This window comes from Podarcis filfolensis (genome assembly GCF_964270895.1).
Source record: "Podarcis filfolensis genome assembly, chromosome: 6".
Taxonomy (NCBI): Eukaryota; Metazoa; Chordata; class Lepidosauria; order Squamata; family Lacertidae; genus Podarcis; species Podarcis filfolensis.
In genome coordinates this window covers 25,920,065-25,941,215 of record NC_139609.1, presented here as the reverse complement: position 1 = coordinate 25,941,215, position 21,151 = coordinate 25,920,065, and the positions used below count along the sequence as shown (strand labels likewise).

General features: G+C 40.9%; 1 protein-coding gene across 5 annotated transcripts in view; it reads left to right on the top strand.

Moving 5' to 3' along the window:
- DPYD (dihydropyrimidine dehydrogenase) overlaps positions 1-21,151 on the top strand; it is a 512,239-nt gene that overhangs the window by 376,493 nt on the left and 114,595 nt on the right. The window contains exon 17 of one of the 5 annotated variants that reach the window (XM_083620603.1): positions 629-3,186. The exons of the other annotated variants lie outside the window; for them this stretch is intronic. Coding sequence (XP_083476729.1) covers positions 629-676 — 48 coding nt within the window. The 3' untranslated portion in view covers positions 677-3,186. Of the gene's footprint in view, positions 1-628; positions 3,187-21,151 lie in introns of those variants that run through there. 5 annotated transcript variants of the gene reach the window in all.

Here is a 21,151-nt window from a genome sequence, read left to right as displayed (position 1 = left end):
AGCTCTCCATGAACATGTTCATATTAGTAAAGGAGATTGTTTATAAATGGCTAAACATGTCAGTCACTTCAGGAACTCTTTCAGATTTACATGTATTATTTAGTGGTGTGCATTCTGTTTTGATCAATCTTGAACCGAGAGTCAAATTGGACAGCTCTGGAAAAAAATCTGAGGATCTTCTGAGGTGACATTGTGTCCCAAGGGGCATGAATCAGGCATCTTCTAAAGCCTCTGGACCACATCAGCACTTCAGAGGTCTAAGAGAACAGACTGATGGTTCTTGCTATTGTTTTAATTTTTTTCTGTGCTGCTTTTCCAGACAAAGCTTTTCAAATGCACCTTACAACCGTAAAATTACAATGATAGAAATCAGTATTGCCACCACCGCCCCACACATGAGAACACCAATTAAAACCTTACATAACGTACCCTACTCGGGCCTCAGTCCCAGAAAAGGGACAACAATTATTTAGGGGAAATCTTTAGAAGCTTTCATTGCTGTATTTCCAGAAGCTCTCCATGTGACAGGAGGGAGCGAGAGGAGGAACTTTTATTTTGTGATGGATGGCTATAGCTTCAAATCAGAAGATAATCTTACCATAGCTCTCTTTTTCACATCCAATCGCAGTGCTTTTGGAAGACATGTAGAAGGGACTTACCAGCTGAAATCAACTGAGCAGAAAACAAAGTAGCCATCTCCCACACACAACTTTAGAAGCTAGTATTGCACAAAAGCCCCTGCACCAATCCTTCTGAAATTTTGCAGATTACTTGCTAGGGGCACTTCTGTGTTGTATGCTTATCCTCGATGTGTATGTGTGCATCTCTTCCCTCCCTTAAAAACTTTGAAGACTCTCCTTGCACACAAAAATCCCTGCACCTATCTGTCTGAAATGTCACAGTATTCATCCCCTCAGAAGGAGATGCCTGCTTGTTTAAGGAAGGGCCAGGAAAAGGGAAGGTTGGAAAGGAAAGTGACAAGTGTGTTTATACCAAGGAAGAGTGGAGCTGAAATGCAAGTTGTTCCAAGCTTATGGGATGTGCCGCTTTATGAATTCAAATAAAAACAATCAGGAAGTGTTTTGGGGTGCACAGCATTCTTCGGGATGAAAATTGTAAGTTAACACCGACTCGATTTCCATAATGCGATGCTCCGAGCCAGTGAAATAACTTTTAAATGAGTAACTTGTTTAAAAGATAATAGAAGAGTATAAAATATTAAAATTTAAAAAATCCACTTTATATGGGAAGCAAAACCCACTACTGTTATATACATATATGTTTTTATAATAATAATGTTGGTATATTATTGGCTTATGGATCTGATTCCTTCAAGGGGTCTTATAAATCCACAGGATAGCCTTGGGCTCTGAAATTCAGCAGTTGGCTCTTTGATTCCGCTGTAGCTCGAAGATATGTAAAAACGCATGTAGCCAGGCTGTTCCCCACTGACTACACATTCAAGAGGCTTCCAGTACTTGCATACATTATTCCTGCTGGCACAGGTTGGAAACGGCTTATGCAAAAGAAAGGAATGGGTGGGGGAGAGGGGAAAGCTTGAATTTCTATCTTGATGAAAAACCCCTTCAGGATTTACCTTGACTAGAAACACAAAACCTTGAGAGAGGGGGGGGGGGAATAGCATGTGTGTGCCATTCCATCCTATATCAGAAAGTATCCATCTGGCCATCTGTGTCCCTTTTCTCCCCCTCCCACTACCCCCCAATACGCTGCAAAATTAGAAGTTTGTTTGAAGGTCAAATGCTTATCTGCCTCCAACAATGAATGAGCTTCGAATCTTATGACAAAATTTGCATGACAAAATTAATCCAAACTTGCTGCTTCTCGATTTTCACCCATTCCCGCTTGTGCATTATACAAGAACTCAAATGCACCATATGCAACACAGACACACATATAAAACTGGATTTCTTGCAGACTTCCTTTTTCTTCTCTGTGAGCACTGCACACAGCTTTGCTTTTCAGTGTCTCAGGAATAGTGTGGTGATTCACTAGTGTGGCACTAACGTATATATACTAATGTTCTATATGCGACCCTAATTTTCATTCTTGGGAAAAATATCGGTACCTTCCAATGAAATAATGTTCCCCCTATGGGAGAAATCCAGACTCTCACTTTATCCCGTGTTGGATGGAACTATAATTACAACCTAGCAAGGACTGAAGATTGATGGTTCCTCGAAAGAATTTGTTATGGCTAGATGAGGTCAAGGGTTAAAAATAAAATTGACCAGCTGACTTTAAGCATCTCAGCCGCAAGGCAAGGCTAAATACCTGTGATGTTTCAGTGACCTTTGTCTTGGGCCCAGTCATTTAGTAATAGGCCCTGCTCTAGTATCTCACTTGGAAAATTCTGCTAGCAGATCTGGGGCATACATTTCAGAGGGACACGAGCCTAGCTAGTAAGCAAGAGACATGAGACCCCTCTGAATCTTAAAGAAGCAGTTATCAATTTTTGTTTGTAGTGCATGAGGCTTATAAAGATGTATTTCCATTGCAGATTAAATTGCAACAGTTTGTGACAACTCCTATTATATTTTGAACCGTGTCTGCCCACAGTTGAGTTAAGCTTTTTGTCTGCTTGATCTCATTATGACCTCTGGCTCAAACATCAAATGTTTTGATTGATTGATTGATATATTTTTTTCTTGATTGATTGAAACTGTTCACCCATCCAGCAATCATTGGTTAATTCAAGTTGGATTGACAAGCAACGAGACTGAACCAAGCACAAATCAGCCCTTTACCTTTTACTTTTCTTTCAGCTTTGTTGCCATTTCTCGTTAGCATTTTTTTTCCCTTATTTGTTTATCGTATTTTACTAGGTCATATATAATTTCCCCCTATTTCTTTATTGAGTTCTGTGTGCTTTAACTGCTTTTCTTTCCCTTTGCCTTCTGGGTATCTGTTTTCCATTTCTCCCTGTTGCTTTCTTTAATCTCCTCTCCTGCTGTTGCTTTCTAGCAAGGACAAAATTACTACTGTTACTGGAATATACCAATAACTCATTTAGTTCCATGTCTTCCTTTTGCTGCTGGCTGCTTTCCAAATATGTTTTATTCCTACATTTTTAAAAAAACAACCCCACCCCTCCTCCTCTGCATTCCTTGTTCTTAAGTCAAATTCCAAGAAATAACAATAAGATTTCCTGGTGTTCAGTGAGAATTTGCTTTCTTGTAATCTCCTCTCTTGAACCTGACACAGGTCAGAAATGGACAGGCCTTTCCATCCCTCTACACAAAACCGGTCACAGTTTCAAGCCTGCATTCACCATAGCTAACCTCAGGGTATCTGGAACAAACATATCTGCTGCATTTACTGTCATTCAGCCTGAAGGCAGACTTTGAAAGTACAAACCATTATGAAGCTTTTTTCTCCCAATATCACTGTAGAATCCAGAAACGGTGAGTGTTTTTAAAGCGGACCATAACATTTAATAATAAGGTAACCTTATTAATAACTCCTGGTATTATTTATTTAATTTGTATGCTGATGTTCATCCAAAAATCACAGGGCACTTCACAACATAAAAAAAAAAATTGACAACATGAATAAAACAAAAGGAAAAGAAAGACAAACCAATGACCCCCCCCTCCAGCAGAGATTCAATTATTTATATTTATTTCTTCAATATATTAATTTGTTTAATTTAATAATATGGTTAAATTATTACCTTTGGTTCAATGATTTATATTTATTTGTTCCATTTTTATCACGCCCTCCAGACGTTTTGGGTGGTGCACATGGCTCATTCCCCTTCCCCCTCATAAAAATTAGGTCAGAGATGATCACCCAGTTTCCTTTGTGCCTCAGCAGGGATTTGAACCTGTTGAAGGAAGGCTTGTAATTCAGAGATAGAACATATACTTGCATGCAAAAGGTCTCATGTCTAACCCTTAAAATCTCAAGGTAGATCTCGGAAAGATAGATGTCTGAAACCCCAGCAAGCCACCGTCAGTCAGTGTAGACCACTGTCGGCCACACTTGGCCCTCCAGCTGTTTTGGGACTACAATTCCTATCATCCCTAACCACTGGTCCTGTTAGCTAGGGATGATGGGAGTTGTAGCCCAAAAACCACTGGATGGCCAAGTTTGGCCATCACTGGTGTAGACAATACTGAGTTAGAGGTATAAATGGTTTGACTTAATATAAAGCCTACTTCCTATGTTCCTTTGTCCCCAATTCTCTCTGGTCAATGTCTAACATTTTCCATTACACCACACTATATACTCCCATGCATGTCTGAATTTGCAGTAACTGACCAGTAAATAGGTCTTTGAGCCACGGTAAATAGCTTAATGGAAACTTCAGCCCAGTTTGCAGTAGCTGTGAAAACGATGAATTCCGTGTTAAGGATTCTTAGAAATTGAAAAGAAAGAAATGAAAACTGCCAATAGCATAATGCCAGTATAAAATCCATGGTGTAAACACCCTTGGGACATTGTGTACGGTTCCTGGTTGGAACACCCCAAAATGGTTGTTATAGAGATGGGAAAGGTACAGAAGTCAGGGAACGGCTGGATACTGAGTGACCACAAGGAGAAGGGGACAGGAGACCAACTTGGAAGAAGATCAATGTTTGTTCTGATCCAGGAGAACTCTTATTGTGTTATTATGTTCTCACATGCACCAACGTCAGTGTAGCCTCAGCACAAGGTTACAGTACAGCAATGGGGGATCTGTGGTCCTGTTGGAATCTGCGCTTGGACTACAGCTCCCATCATTCCTGACCATTGACTGTGTTGGCTGGAGCTCATGGGAGTTGGAGTCCACAGGTTCGCTATCTCTGCTTTAGTACACAGACATTGGATTGATGCCATTAGCTTGCCTGAATGTGTCCCTTTCTCTAAAGCAGTGATGGCCAAACTTGGCCCTCCAGCAGTTTTTGGACTACAACTCCCATCATTCCTAGCTAACAGGACCAGTAGTCAAGGATGATGGGAACTGTAGTCCCAAAACAGCTGGAGGGCCAAGTTTGGTCATCACTGCTCTAAAGGAATTTGTTACACCTCGTAGGTTCCTTAAACGCAGGAGGAGGTGTTCTTAGATACAGTGAGCTTGGCTAGATGGACTGTTGAAATTACCAAACCGAGCAGTTTCAAGGCTTTAAAATCATTTTCCATTTTATTTTTGATCAGGGTTCAGATCAAATACCATCAACAATCTATTCTGCTCCAAAACCAAATAAAAATGAAAGATCTAGCCAGTACATAATCTTTATGCTCTTTAATGCACCCCCTTGATTGTATGAAAGACTGTTATTATTATTTTCCCGTGATTCCTATTCTTTTCTTCCTGTTAGTAATCAGAAAGGGACTAAATGCTTGCCATACCTGGCCACATGAAAAGAAGTCATTTGTAGGTGCAGCACTCATATATTAGAAAAGGTGTATGGTTTTCCTTTGAAATTTCTCATGTCCGACATAAACCTAATCAAACCTTTATGCCCTCTGGCAGGTAACCTCTGCATGAACTAAAGAGTTGAAATATTGTTTAATCATACCACCTACCACCTTTTTGTACAGTGATAGAAGAAATACTATTTTACTCCTATAGAAATGGTCAGGATAAAATGTTTTGCCCTGTAAGAGTCAGGAAAGTCTATTTTTCCCCCATTGGCTATCAGTTTAAAAGGGCACTCTACAGCTAATTCTTTTGCATCTTTCAGTGGCATAAATAAGATACTTGCATGGAACATTTTTAATTCAATCGTGCAGATATTTAGTGATGTGTGATGTGGCAGGGAAGGGTGAAACTGGACTTTATACATCTGCTTCTTTGGTTCCACTTTGAATTGGACCTTAGAGCAACCGCAGTCGTCCTCAGTCTGTCAGTGGATTGTATCCTTCAAAGTCATTGCATGAGTGGAATAACTTCCACTCACACAAGAAAACATCCCCTCTCCTTTCTGTCCTTGCACTCTCACAATTTGCTCTGGTTGCTCCTTCCCCAACCATCTGGAGTTGATATGGAGGATGCATGAGGGAAAGAGAAGGAAGGAAGCTTTGGTTCTGCGACCCAAAGTTGTTGTGCTCTCACACTCACTTCAGTCAATTCTACCCACTGTCTTTCCCTGGATCCCTGACCTCACCCTTTGTGCGAACTATTCGATGTGAGGAGGGATGGTTGGGATTGCCACTGCAGGGACTGAGACCCAGGAAATGCTGTTGTGAACATGTTGGGAACTGAGGAAATAGTAAGCATCTGTCTACCTAGAGATGGAGGAGAAGTTCAATTCAGTTCACATTTTAATTAATTATTGTTGTTTATCTGGCTGTGCTGCCCCAGCCACTCTGGGAGGCTTCCAACACATATAAAAGCAATGTGTGAACTGAAATACAGGCATCATTCAAAATGTGCACTTATTCAAATTTTGTAATGGGGTCCTCAGCCAAGTAACATGTTCAAGAATAGGGGTAAGTGTGTGCAAAGATGCATACACTCATGGAAATAGCATACAAAAAATGCCTTGTGTGATAGCAGATTGCTTTTCATGAAGACGTATATTAGGCAAAATTGCATTCAAATGTATATATTAAGAGACATTCAAAATAAAACACTGATGAATTTCCATGAGGCCTTCAGAAAAGAAAAGAAAAGAAAAGAAAAGAAAAGAAAAGAAAAGAAGACTGTCATGGAAATGTGGAGGAATCGACCTGAGACTGGAAAAATGAGAATCTGAGAGAAACTAAAATTGACACATTTGCTCAACCCTACTTCTACCTAACACATTTTAAATGGAAATTCTGGGGAACTGAATTTGAGGAGCAATATGAAAGCCACTTTCTTTCCCCATGAAACTATTTTCTATATGGAAAGTAGAGAACAGACCTTTTCTGTGGGAGAGTGATCAAATATTTGGCAGAATTGACTGAAGATGAGTAGGTTAGTGGAGGAACTGGTTAGTGAAGAACCAGTGGGCTTGAAAGGAGGAAGGTATTTCCTTCTCTTACTCTTCTCCCCAGGCCTTCACAAAAAGCTGTCACTTGAAAGAAAAAGAAGAAAAGAGTTGTGTATTGACTTTGCTTCAGATGGAAACAATTTACTGTTTTTACCTGGCAATGTTTGTGTTGATTCTTTGGTCCAAAATTCAGCTGTTATTAACCTTTGACAACCAAAGAGAATAATGATTGAATTTGGACCCTTAATGTCACAGAGAAATCAATAGTGTAAATGGCTCTTGCTCCAGTTTTAACTGGTATGCCATGGTTTTTAAGAGCACTTTTGCATGCCATGCCTTATGTCTTGTTACAGTAGCCTGAGTTATTTCATCATTGCGGGATATTTTATTTCATGTAACATGGTCACTAAAGAACGCATTTTGATGAATTCAGACTTTGAGCTAAACTGAAGGCGGGGAAGCCTTCACTTGAGCTGGAAAAGGGGGTTGTTGCAAAGTTCTCTCAAAAACCTTTAAAGACAGGACTGTAGTTGCCACTAGAGATGAAGGAATAATTCAATTTAGTTTGCATCTGAAGGTGAGCCTATTTAATTTGCACCTCCAAAAATAATTCAAGAACAGAAGCAGAGCCATCCTTCAAAATTCGTGCTTCTCCCAATTTTGCAATTTTCATAATGTGTGCAAAATACATAAACTGGGACAAATTGTGCAGAGAAGTATATAGATTGGTCAAATTAACTTACAAAGATGCATTGTATTAGGGAGAATTGCTTTTTTTAAAAGTGTATATTAGATAAAATTGCATGCAAACTAGTGTATCAGGGGAAATGCAATTAAATGCTGATGAATTTTCATGAGGACTTTTTTTAAAAAAATAAATCCTAAATTGACGTGGAAATTTGGAGAACCGAACTTAAGACTGGACAAATGAGAAACTGAGAGAAATTGAAATTGACCCCTACTTGGACCTGGCAACTTTCCCATCACCATTCACAACTCAAGGCAAAATTCCTATGGGTGGTATTCAGTGCTAGTTCTACTCAGAGTAGGCCTATTGAAGTCAACATGCATTGCTGTCTAAGATTCATTAATTTCAGTGGGTTTTGCTCTGAGTAACACGTAGTTGAATGCAACCCTGTACTTCAAATTTGTGCCTACTGGTATAATTAGTAGGAAAAAATTGTCTCATTTTCTGTTTTGTGCTGCAACTCATGTGTGGTTATTCTGGACACTGGAGTTTAATGTGCAGATGTGTCTGGCAGACAAGCTGAGTTCAGGCATATCCTAAACTAATGCATTGTGGAAGCTATAGTTGACAGGAGGCCAGCCAACTTTCAGAAAGTGCTTTAGAGAAAGATTGAATGAATGAGTGAATGAATGGCATTGGCATGGATACCCATGCCAGATCAATTCTGAGTAGCATGTCAAACAAGATGGGTTGGCTATTGTCCTCAGTAACAAACATGACAAGAGTCATAGCTGGTGACTGTTGCTTCTTACTACCTTCCTTTCCCGCCCCCTCAAAAGTCTGTGGTATTTCCAGCCCATCTTCCTTTCAGTCCTAGCTCCCCAGGTCACCCTAAAACAGGGTTGCCATATTCTTAAGGAAATCAGCCCTGAGTGCTCAGTGTAGGACAGATCCTGAAGCTGAGGCTCCAATACTTTGGCCACCTCATGAGAAGAGAAGACTCCCTGGAAAAGACCCTGATGTTGGGAAAGATGGAGGGCACAAGGAGAAGGGGATGAAAGAGGATGAGATGGTTGGACAGTGTTCTCGAAGCTACCAGCATGAGTTTGACCAAACTGCGGGAGGCAGTGGAAGACAGGAGGGCCTGGCATGCTCTGGTCCACGGGGTCACGAAGAGTCGGACACGACTAAACAACAGCAACAACATATGTCCGGAATTTCCCAGACATATGCGGAATACTGCAGATGGCAGCAGTGTCTGGCCGAAAATCGGAAAAACGTGAAAATCTGGAAGTGTGGCAACCCATGTCGGCAGTGTCATTTTTGCCGATTTTCCATAAAAAGAGCTCAAAAATGTAGTGCAACAACTTTTCTGTCCGGATTTTTAACTATTTGAAATATGGCAACCCTACCTAAAACATTAAGTAGCACATAAGTACTGTTTTTTTCCGTGTATAAGATGCCCCCATGTATAAGATGCCCCCTCTTTTTTGGGACTCCAGATAAAGAAAATGGGGGGAGATTGCCCAGACTTGCCAAAAATCGCTCACCTGCAATCACACGCACATCGGCAAAGCAAACAATCAGCTGCACACTCACCAAATGGAAGCACCAATTGCCCACCCAATTGCCGCAGCAGCCAATAGCCAGTGGACCTTGCAGCACCCACCAATCACTAGCAAAAACGCCACAGCAGCCACCACCTCTCCACTATCCGTGTATAAGACGACCCCAAGTTTTTAGCACAATATTTTAAGAAAGTAACCTAGTCTTATACACAGAAAAATACAGTACTCGCCCGAGAATCGGGCCAATTGAAAGCTTTTTTAAAAAAAAAAAAAAAGACACTGTGACCGACCTACTGTAATTGCCCACACCATACTTTGAGTTTCCAGACATATAACAAAAAACAAGAGTGTGAATAAGTGATTGTTTTTATTTTCAAAATGAGCCTTGTTTACTCTGTTCATGCTATCCAGTACCTATGCCTCATGCTACTACACTGGATTTTAAGCTGGAGTTCTCTGACGAAAAATGGTTTGCGAAGTTCCCAATTGTGAGGAGAGGTTTGGGAACACCCACTTGGTCACAGCCGAGCGCTCAAGTCTTTTCTCAGCTAGCTGCCACTATTTCTCATAGCTCAGGCAATGATTTGAGCTGTGACGTCTCAGTTCAGCCATGACAGAAAGCCCAGACCTAATTCAGAGTAACTTGATTCTGTCCAGGAACAGTCAGTATGATTGGAAAAAGGGAGAATCTGTCTCCATTAAGGTGCCGCCGAGTGGAACTTGGAGTGAGTGATCTGCAGAACACCTGTGCAAGTCATGACACTCTGCTTACAGCTTTACTTAAGTGCAGCCAAAAGCCCTTGCATTTCACATTGGGAATGAAGCTTATGCTTTTAAACTGGAATAGGTTGTCAGAAAAGGAATGAAAACAATAAAGCCTCTTTTTTTTTTTTTTAAGTGTTGCTTCCCCACTCAGGCTAAGAAGTCTCTAGCCTAACTGCAGACCAGTTGTTGGCATGCCTTAACCGAGCTGGGAGCAGCTCACACACCAATTCCCACTCATTGAAAAGACCTACATTGGCTCCCAGTATGTTTCTGAGCACAATTCAAAGTGTTGGTGCTGACCTTTAAAGCCCTAAATGGTCTCGGTCCTGTATACCCGAAGGAGTGTCTCCACCCCCATCATTCAACCTGGACACTGAGATCTGGTTCCAAAGGCCTTCTGGCGGTTCCCTCACTGCGAGAAGCTAAGTTACAGGGAACCAGGCAGAGGGCCTTCTCGGTAGTGGCGCCCACCCTGTGGAACACCCTCCCACCAGATGTCAAAGAGAAGAACAACTATCTGATGTTTAGAAGACATCTGAAGGCAGCCCTGTTTAGGGAAGTTTTTAATGACTGATGTTTTAATATATTTTTAATCTTTTGTTGGAAGCTGCCCAGAGTGACTGGGGAAACCCAGCCAGATGGGCGGGATATTATTATTATTATTATTATTATTATTATTATTATTATTATTATTATTACAACACAGGCAACTGTGTCACAGAATCAGAGACTTATAGAGTTGAAAGGATGGCTTTTTGTTTTTTTTCCAGCCCACAGGTAACTTTTGGAATTCACAGCTACAAGACTGTGGTCCATTAATTTCAGTGTGTCTATTCTGAGTAAACTTAGCTGAATACTATACATAATCCAGCAGATTTGGCACTGTGGTAGTAGCAGTGGGCTCTGCTGCTTCTACCATTTATATTTTCCAGTGTGACAGCAGCTTTAGCAAGTTTTTGAAAGAAAAAGGCCAAAGAGGAAAGGCGAGGGCACACTGAAGGTTATTCCCCCTTACTCTAGAATTGCAAGCATTCCCTTTGTCCTGAAGCAATTTCAAGGATCATTTTGAGGGTTGGATTTTGATTCCTAAAACAGAACTGAACAGATAACCCCAGTTCAGCCATCTATGAAAACACAGGCAAATTGGAGGCAGCCATTTGGGCACATCCCTACTACCCTGGTGCACATGCTTGGTCACTGTCAGAAATGCACTTATGAACTATGGGTGTCTCCAGACAGGCACCCCTTTGCAGGAGGCACTGGAGCAATAAAAGGGATTGAAACAAACTGCTGCCCAAATGAAATAGATCCACTTTTTTTTCTAATGACTTTCGTGATTAGGAAAGTGGTGGGGACATGCACTGAAAAGTATGGGGTGGGTGGATGCATTACCAAGGAGAAGACCCTACAAACAAATTAGGAAAAATGCAGGAAGAATATTCATCCTTTAGGTAAAGGTAAAGGGACCCCTGACCGTTAGGTCCAGTCGCTGAAGACTCTGAGGTTGCGGCACTCATCTTGCTTTACCAGCTGAGGGAGTCGACGTTTGTCCACAGACAGTTTTTCCGGGTCATGTGGCCAGCATGACTAAGCTGCTTCTGGCGAACCAGAGCAGCGCACAGAAACGCCGTTTATCTTACTGCCAGAGCAGTACCTATTTATCTACTTGCACTTTGACATGCTTTCGAACTGCTAGGTTGGCAGGAGCTGGGACTGAGCAACGGGAGCTCACTCCATCACGGGGATTCGAACCTCCGACCTTCTGATCGGCAAGCCCTAGGCTCTGTGGTTTAGACCACAGCGCCACCCGCATTCTTTAGCACTCTGTAAACAAATCAGAATGAAGTAATCTAACCCCCATGTAAGCTTAGTGCAAGCAAATTGGGATGGATGATGAATACATAGGTTATCTAGAGAAGCCCTATATGGGACACTGGTGTGTTCTGCCATTCATGTGTTCTAATGTACGAAAGGTGACCTCTTCAGGAACCCTTGTGCATTTGCAAAAGAGGAAGGCACAGGGTATAAAGGGTGAAATAAGCTAACCAAATAATAGGAGTGAATTCTGAGTGTCTCCAGGAGCAGCCTTGTGCAAGTGACTGTACACTTATCTATGGAAATGATTACTGTGGCATTAGAAGCTCCCCTTTTCTGTCTCTTCTGACAGCTGTCAATGGTAGATGATGGCGTCTGAGTTTTTACTGTCAAGTTTTCTGAGAAGTAAGGAAATACATTCTGCAGAACCCTAAGCCAAGAGTTATTTTTCTTCCTACCCTGGGAAATTTCCCCCCTTAATTTGACAGGCTTTAAGCAAATTGTTAGCTTTAATTAAGTTTGAAATGGGACAAGCACATAGACTAAAAAGCCCCTTGCTAGGACATGAGTCTGCAATAAGATTAGCTGTGAAATTCACAAATGGTGTCTCTTTTGCTTTAATGATTGATTGCAATTCTGTAATTAGGTACTGTGAAATTTCGGGTAGGATTAAGGCAGATTCAATTTTCTGAAGGTAATTTTGGACATCCCACAGGAGGAGTGGGAAGCGATTATGTTCTTGGTGTATCATCATGAACAAGGCAAAGAATAATCTAAGAGGTGGAACTCGGATAGTGGAAAGGCACTTAGAAAGCATTGATCTGCAATAATTGAAAACGAAGCCTTTTGCTTTTTCCCCTTTTTTGGCATTGCTTGCAGTTTGGTGGAAACAAACAACAGAGTACTTATCACATGCCTGATCCTGTACTACTAACAAGAGATGGGAGCTTTGATACTAATATTAATATCCATTATGTGTTTGTTTTTAGGTTGTTGTGTTATATGTTAATTTGTTAGCTGCTTTTAGAAATTGCAAGCTGTTCTGGCAGTTCTATTGATTATATTACGAGGCTTTATGGGTTGCCCTAGGTACTTCCAGTGGAAGAGCTGGAGATAAATAAATGTGGTAGTAGCAGTATTAACAACAGCAATTAAGCTACCAACAGAGGCAGATTAACAATTTTCAAAGCAATTGTTAGGTCCAGCTTCTAAGAACACAGGCCTGCCAAACCGCAACAAGTCCCATCTAGTCCAGACTCCCATTTCCTGCAGTAGCCATCAGAGCCTACCAGCAGCGCATGAAGGCAGTAACCATCTCCTGCAATTTCCCCAGACCCCCCCCCCCCCACAAACAGATATGCGCTGGCATGCTATTTGTGGGTTCTAGCCCCACGTTGGGCAAAAGATTCCTGCACTGCAGGGGACTGGACTAGATGTCCCTCCCAGCTCTACTGTTCTATGATACTATGATTCTGAAGATGAAGATTCTATACTAGCTATCACTTCTCCTGTTTCTGATGTTCAGAGTGCTGTATCCAAATCAGCACACATTCAAACAAGAAAGAACTTTCCATAGTCTTGGGGAAATCCAAGGCTTTAAAAAAGATATTTATTTATTTATTTTTAATCCCTAAAAGCAGGCACCCCCAAACTCAGCCCTCCAGCTGTTTTGGGACTACAGTTCCCATCGTCCCTGACCACCGGTCCTGTTAGCTAGGGATGATGGGAGTTGTAGTCCCAAAACAGCTGGTGGGCCAAGTTTGGGGATGCCTGCCCTAAAGAGTGGGGGGAAACCCAAATAACCCAATTAGGACTGAGCATGGTCAGTGGCTGTTGAGTGCAGATTGACTGTTGGGGATGGGATACCCAAAAGTGAAAAGGAATGGAATGGAGTATCCTGAGCAGGAAACACACCTCGCTGTAACATTTTGTCACAGGGCCCCACTTGCTATGACTAATAACCATTTTTGGACTTTGTTCTTCATGAATTTGGCTGATGCTCTTGATGATGCTCTTGTATTTTGCGTAGTTTCTTTCTTATATCTGTTAGCTGCTTTTCTTACATAGAGACCCCAAGTGACGTACATTGAAACCATTTAAGAATACCCAATAAAAATCTAATAACACAGCTAAAGATATAAAACAATTCAGGACTTACTGATCCCACCCCACTGAAAGAATCCACAGTGTGACTCTTCAAATTAAAAGGTCAAAACCTGTGTAAAGAGAAAAGTCTTTGTGGCACCTGAAAATAGATAAAGATGGTGCCAGCCATGCCTTCCTGGGGAGAACATTTCACAAGTAAGGGGCCACCACTGGAAAGGCCCTTCTCTAAACCTCCCATAGAGGGCACACATGAAGAAGGGCCTCAGATGATCATCACAGGGACCAGTGGAGAGAGGCAGGCCTTGAGGTACTGAGATCCTGAGCCACATAAGGCTGTATAAGTTGAAACCAGCACTTTGAATTGAGCCCCAAAACAAATTGGTAGCTGGTGCAGCCGCCCCAGTTAAAATCCTGGATGTTGTCGAACTGTTCAGAATCACAGAGCTGTAGAGTCCAGAGCCCCCCCCCCCTATATTCAACTGAAATGTACTATCCTGTAATTTAAGCCTATTAAATCCAGTGCTGCCCTCTGAGGCAGCAGAGAACAGGTCTTTGTCCCCTTCTCTACTTCTCTCAACTCCTCTCCTCAGTCTTCTCTTCTGGAGGTTAATAAACCTATTTCCTTCAACTTTTTAGTAGAACTTCTTTCTCATGCTGCTGATAATATTCATTACCATTCTCTGAACCCGTTCCAATTTTCTATGTCCTCCGGAAATGATGGTGCCAAGAACTGGACACTGTTCCCCATTTGAGCAGTGCAGAGTAAAGTGGAACTATTATTTCCAGTGACTTGGAAATTACATGGTGCAGCCTAAATTTCAGTCATGTGAGCTCCTGTTGATAGTGTGAAGTGGTTCAATCAAGACCTATTATTATTATTATTATTATTATTATTATTATTATTATCATTATCATTATCATTATTATCATTACTATTATTCCATCTTATCTGTAGTTTAAGAGAACTATGTCTTTGGGGGGTCAATTACAGTTATGCTTTTCTCTTATTTTCAGAAGTTTGGGAGGGTCTGCATACCTGTATATTACTTGACTTTCCATGCTTGGTTCCCAGCTTTTCCTGGTGTGGAGTGGCTGCAGAGTTGTTTGAAGAGGCATGTCTTTCAAATGTTGTGCTGATAAATTTCTAAAAAGTTCTGATTAGATATCTTTTTAAATGCACCGTGGCCCCATTTCTTGGTTTTACCATTTGATGCAAGAGCTAGCAACACTTCCTTTTCCCAGAGTCATCCACACAAGACATGTTAACTGAAAAAACAGCTTAACTTTTCCAGAACAGAGATTAGAAAGTGCTTCCAGAGGTATTTTAAAAAGTTATATACTCAAGGGCCACAAGATGAAATAGAGATTACACAATTTTTGGAGAGAAATGGATTAGCAAAGCTGTCAGAAGAAAATAGAACAATTTTAAATGGCAAAATAACACGATAAGAGATTGAACAGGCCATCCTGAGTCTGAAACAGGGCAAATCACCAGGGCCAGATGGACTGACCTCTAACTACTACAAGACATTGAAGGATTATTTGATACAACCTTTGTTGGAGGTCAGTAATGAAATAATGGAGGGGAAGAAGGCGCCTGAATCGTGGAAAGAAGCATTTATCACATTGATTCCAAAGTCAGAAACTGAAAAGACACAACTCAAGAATTACCGTCCCATCTCCCTTTTAAATGTGGATTACAAAATATTTGCAGATGTTTTGGCACGAAGATTTAAGAAAGTTTTAAGTGAGATAATCCATAAAGACCAGGCAGGCTTTCTCCCGGGCAGACATATGTTTACTAACACAAGGAACATCATAGACATATTGGAACTTTTACAAACAAACATAAACACTAAAGCAGTTTTAATTTTTATAGACGCGGAGAAAGCCTTTGACAACATTTCTTGGAAATTTATGAAGGGGAATTTAAAAGAAATGGGAGTGGGACGGGGGTTTGAGAACGGGATTGAGGCAATATATTCAGAACAAAAGGCTAAACTGATAGTTAACAATGTGGTTACAGAAGAGTTTAAAATTGAAAAAGGTACACGACAAGGCTGCCCGATTTCCCCATTACTGTTTATTTCGGTTCTGGAAGTGCTCCTGAATATGATTAGGGGGGACCGGTTGGTGGAAGGGATTCAGGTCGGAGCGAAACAATATAAACTTAAAGCTTTTGCAGATGACCTAGTTCTGACATTACAGGAGCCGGAGTCTAGTTTGAAAAGAGTACTACAACTGATTCAAAACTTTGGTCGAGTGGCAGGATTTAAGTTAAATAAGCAAAAAACTAAAGTTTTGGGGAAAAACGTGACAGATATTGAGTTGGAACAGCTTCAGAAAGAGACAGAACTAAATGTGGTTAAAAAAGTTAAATACCTAGGGGTAAACATAACAGCAAAAAATCTGAGTTTATTTAAAGATAATTATGAAAAATGTTGGTCAGAGATTAAGAGAGACTTGGATAGTTGGTCAAGACTAAAACTTTCTTTGTTAGGCCGAATAGCTGCCATCAAGATGAATGTATTGCCAAAAATGTTATTTTTGTTTCAGACACTGCAGATTGTAGACAAGACAGAGTGCTTCCGGAAGTGGCAGAAAGATATTTCTAAATTTGTCTGGCAGGGCAAAAAGCCCAGAATCAAATTTAAAATATTAACAGATGCGAAAGAAAGAGGGGGCTTTGCCCTGCCAGATTTAAAGTTGTATTATGAAGCTGCAGCTTTCTGCTGGTTAAAAGATTGGTTACTTCTTGAAGATACGGATGTCTTGGATTTGGAAGGTTTTAATAATGCGTTTGGATGGCATGCATATTTATGGTATGATAAAGCTAAGATAAATAAGGCCTTCAAGAACCATATTGTCAGAAAATCAGTCTTTAATGTCTGGACAAAATATAAAGACTTACTGGAGAATAAAACTCCGAGGTGGCTGTCACCCCTGGAGGCTAAGGCTCGGAAAAGAGCCAATATGGAGGCCAACTGGCCAAAATATTGGGAGATAATAGAAAAGGATGGTGACAACTGGAAATTGCAGAGTTTAGAAAAGATGAGAGACAAAGTGCGAGACTGGTTACACTATGCTCAGATTAAAGAAGTGTTTAAAAATGACAAAAAGTTAGGATTCCAAGTGGAAAAGTCAAAGTTAGAAACTGAACTGTTAGAACCTAAGACTAAGGTACTTTCAAGAATGTATAACTTGCTGCTGAAATGGAACACACATGACGAAATGGTAAAATCAACAATGATAAAATGGGCGCAGGATATTGGGTATAATATTATGTTTGAAGATTGGGAAAGGTTGTGGACCTCTGGGCTGAACTTCACTGCATGTAATGCGTTGAAGGAAAATGTGATGAAAATGATGTATAGATGGTACATGACCCCTGTTAAACTGGCTAAAATATACCATTCGTCTGATAGCAAATGTTGGAAATGTAAGGAAAATGAAGGAACATTTTTTCACCTCTGGTGGACCTGCCCTAGAGTGAAGGCCTTTTGGGAGAAGATATATAATGAATTAAAAAAGGTGTTTAAATACACCTTCACTAAGAAATCAGAGGCCTTTCTCCTGGGTATTGTCGGCCAGAGTGTGTTAAAAGAGGACAGAACATTCTTTTTGTACGCAACAACAGCAGCAAGAATATTAATTGCCAAGAATTGGAAAACTCAGGAGCTACCCACTGTGGAAGAATGGCAGATGCAACTGATGGACTATATGCAACTAGCCGAGATGACCGGCAGAATTCGAGACCAGGGAGAAGAAAGGATGGAAGAAGACTGGAGGAAATTTAAGATTTATTTACAAAAATATTGTAATTTGGCTGAGTGCTGAATTGGATGCCAGTGCAGACAATTGTCTACCATTAAATTAGATTTAAGGTTGAATTATATGTCAAACCAAATTAAGATTATTAATTAAGATGAATTAAATGATAATTTGTTTGAAACTAATTTAATAATGATGTAAGTGTATGCGGGAGGTGTGGGGGAGTCCCATGTAACAATTGAGAGATGTTAAATGGACAATGATAAGTGCTTATCTAATATATGCTTTATTTGAAAACTTTAATAAATATATTATAAAAAAAAAAAATAACTTTTCCAGAACAGGTGCAATAAATCTGAAATGCATCTGTTGTTTAAACCATAAAACATTAATACGTTTTTCAAACACTCAATATGCAGTTAACCTCCAAAAACTGGTAACTATGGAATGTTTTTCAGTCAGGTCAACATTATTTCCAGAACTGCATAGCATAATTCTGTGGGGCATTTGTTGGAGGCTAATGGGGGCCGGGGTGGGATGTTTCCTTAGATGCAAGTTGTATGTTAAAAAGCAATGGTCTTACAATGAATGCTCTGGAGTTTTATCCTCGGGATATAGGCCTGGTTGCATCATTTGATTGTTGTTGTTTAGTCATTTAGTCGTGTCCGACTCTTTGTGACCCCATGGACCAGAGCACACCAGGCACTCCTGTCTTCCGCTGCCTCCCGCAGTTTGGTCAAACTCACGCTGGTAGCTTCGAGAACACTATCCAACCATCTCGTCCTCTGTCGTTCCCTTCTCCTTGTGCCCTCCATCTTTCCCAACATCAGGGTCTTTTCCAGGGAGTCTTCTCTTCTCATGAGGTGGCCAAAGTATTGGAGCCTCAGCTTCAGGATCTGTCCTTCCAGTGAGCACTCAGGGCTGATTTCCTGAACCCAAGATGAACAGGTCATAATGGAGAGTTGTGACCAAACGTGATCCACCTGGAGGAGGAACCGGCAAGCCACTCCAGTATCCCTGCCAAGAAAACTCCATGGACAAAGACAACAGGCATCATTTGATTATACTCTGTCAATTGGTTTACACATGAGTCTGTGAAGTGTACACATATACACAACCAGAAACAGTATCTCCACGACATATTGTTGTAAACTGGGATCTTCAGCTCTCGCAAATATGAAAGATCAGAAAAGACAAAGGCTTCTTTATGTTGATGAGGAGATGAGAGTTACTTTGTCTCACATTAGACCTAATAGAAATGAGATTACCCAGCAAAAGCAAGCTCACATCTCTCACTGAGTTTGTTTACATTCTTAAGGTACATATGTAAGAGGCTCATTTGTAATTATATTTTGGGAATGATCCATGTTCTTACATAGCTGCATTGTTTTACACTTTCTCGATGTCCTATGATCATATTATAATGTACAGTGGTACCTCAGGTTACATACTCTTCAGGTTACAGACTCTGCTAACCCAGAAGTAGTACCTCGGGTTAAGAACTTTGCTTCAGGATGAGAACAGAAATCATGCTCTGGTGGGGTGGCAGCAGCAGGAGGCCCCATTAGCTAAAATGGTGCTTCAGGTTAAGAACAGTTTCAGGTTAAAAACAGACCTCTGGAACGAATTAAGTACTTAACCCGAGGTACCACTGTATTTGTGTTCTATGTTCTAAATCAAGCACTGGTGGGAGTTGTTTTTCCCCACAAATTTCTTAGCAATAAAAAATGTGGTGTGGGGCGAGCAACTTTTTATTCTGAAAATGTGGCTGGCCCAGAGTGGGGGGGGGGGGGGATGGGAATCACTGGTAGAGTGTGGAGTTAGTGAACAATTGTTTTTTAGGGGGGATGAATATGGGATCACATTTATTTGGTTTATGTGTTTAAATTGTACTGTAACTGTGTTTCTTGTCCTTGTTTTAGATTTTCTCTGTAAGTCACCAAGAGACCATTTTATGGTCTCTGGCAGTGGAATAATACTAATGCTACTAATAATATGCACTACATTAAATAGATGAAGATGATATAGGAGGGGAGAGAGGAAACAAGGGCTGAGCATCTGATTCCTTCTCTGAGATTCATGTAGCCTAATCCACAGTGGTTCTGCTGCTGCCAGTTGCTTCTGAACTGATTAGCAGAATATAACAGCATCCATAAGCTAAATGCATTTTGGTACAGGAAGCTAAAGTAATAGGGGTACTGGAAGCCAAATTAGCAGATTTCTGTGCTACAGTAAATCTCTCCTGGCCCTCAGGGTCATCCACTTATTTCCCTGGTCTGAAACTATGTTACAAATTTAAAATTATGATTACAATAAACAGTCATTAGTAAAAGAGAGAGAGAGAGAGAGAGATAACCAAAGCGAGATATATTTTCAATATGGCAAGGCATAAATTATGCTGTAATTATTATAGTGTTGTTTGTTTGTTGTTCAACCCCAAACATTAAGATCCTTTAACCTGATTAAGTAAAGCCATTTTGGGGTGGTTTGCATTTGTTGATTTTGCAAATGCAAATGCCCATCTGTTTCCCCCCCCCTTTTTTGCAGCTAATAAGTTTTGCATACCAAGCAGTTAAAAAAAACACCAAACCTTTTCCACATAAGCTTCCTCAACTTTTTATTTTTATATATAATAGCAGCAGTACAGGCCTAAGGCTCTCTCATAACGTTGAGTTTTGGATAAAGGAGAGATTTGTATTACACTACTAGTCACGCAGGTATTCTGCGCAGAAAGAAGATCATTGTTTAATTTAATTTGAGTGCCCCAAGGTACGGTCTTTTATAGGCTACATTCCTATCTTCAGTCTTCATAATACCAGTCTTTGTATGTTAAAGCCTTGACTTCACAGAGATTTACACTAAGGAATATAAACCAGCTTAGATAACTCAGTAAAACTCCAGATGGGCAGCCCTTTTAGTGAAACTGTAACCTGTTTCAATTCAGTTCAGACCCTCATCAGACATCAGACATCCTCCGAACAGTGTCAGAGCCAGTTCTGATTGGTGTGATTCCCACAATGCAAGGCTGTGTGTATGAATAACATGGCAAGGTGGGCAGAGGTGACTTGAGTGCATTGTTCCCATCTGATTACTACCATCTCTTCGGTTGCGAAGCAGCTTGCTTGGGAAAGACCCACACAAAGGGTCCTGCTTGTAGGGAAGCATTTGTTTCTTATTTATTTTGCTTTCATTGCATTGTTAAAGGTTCTCCTCCCATTTTACCCTCACACCTGTTCTGTGAGAGATGGAGACTGGCCCAAAGTCATCATGATTTGAGGTAGGATTTTACCGTATTTTTCCGTGTATTAGACAAGGTTTTTTGACTCAAAAACCATGTCAAAAAACTGGGGCCGTCCTATACACGGATAGTGGTGTGGGGGGGGGAGCTGCACACCGCCAGCTGAGGTGCACAACTCCCCCCCCCCATGCAGCTGCAGGAGGCGCACACTCTAGGGAGCATTTCCTGCAGCGGCGTGGAGGGGAAGCCACCAGCCAGCTGGTTGGTGGCCTACGCT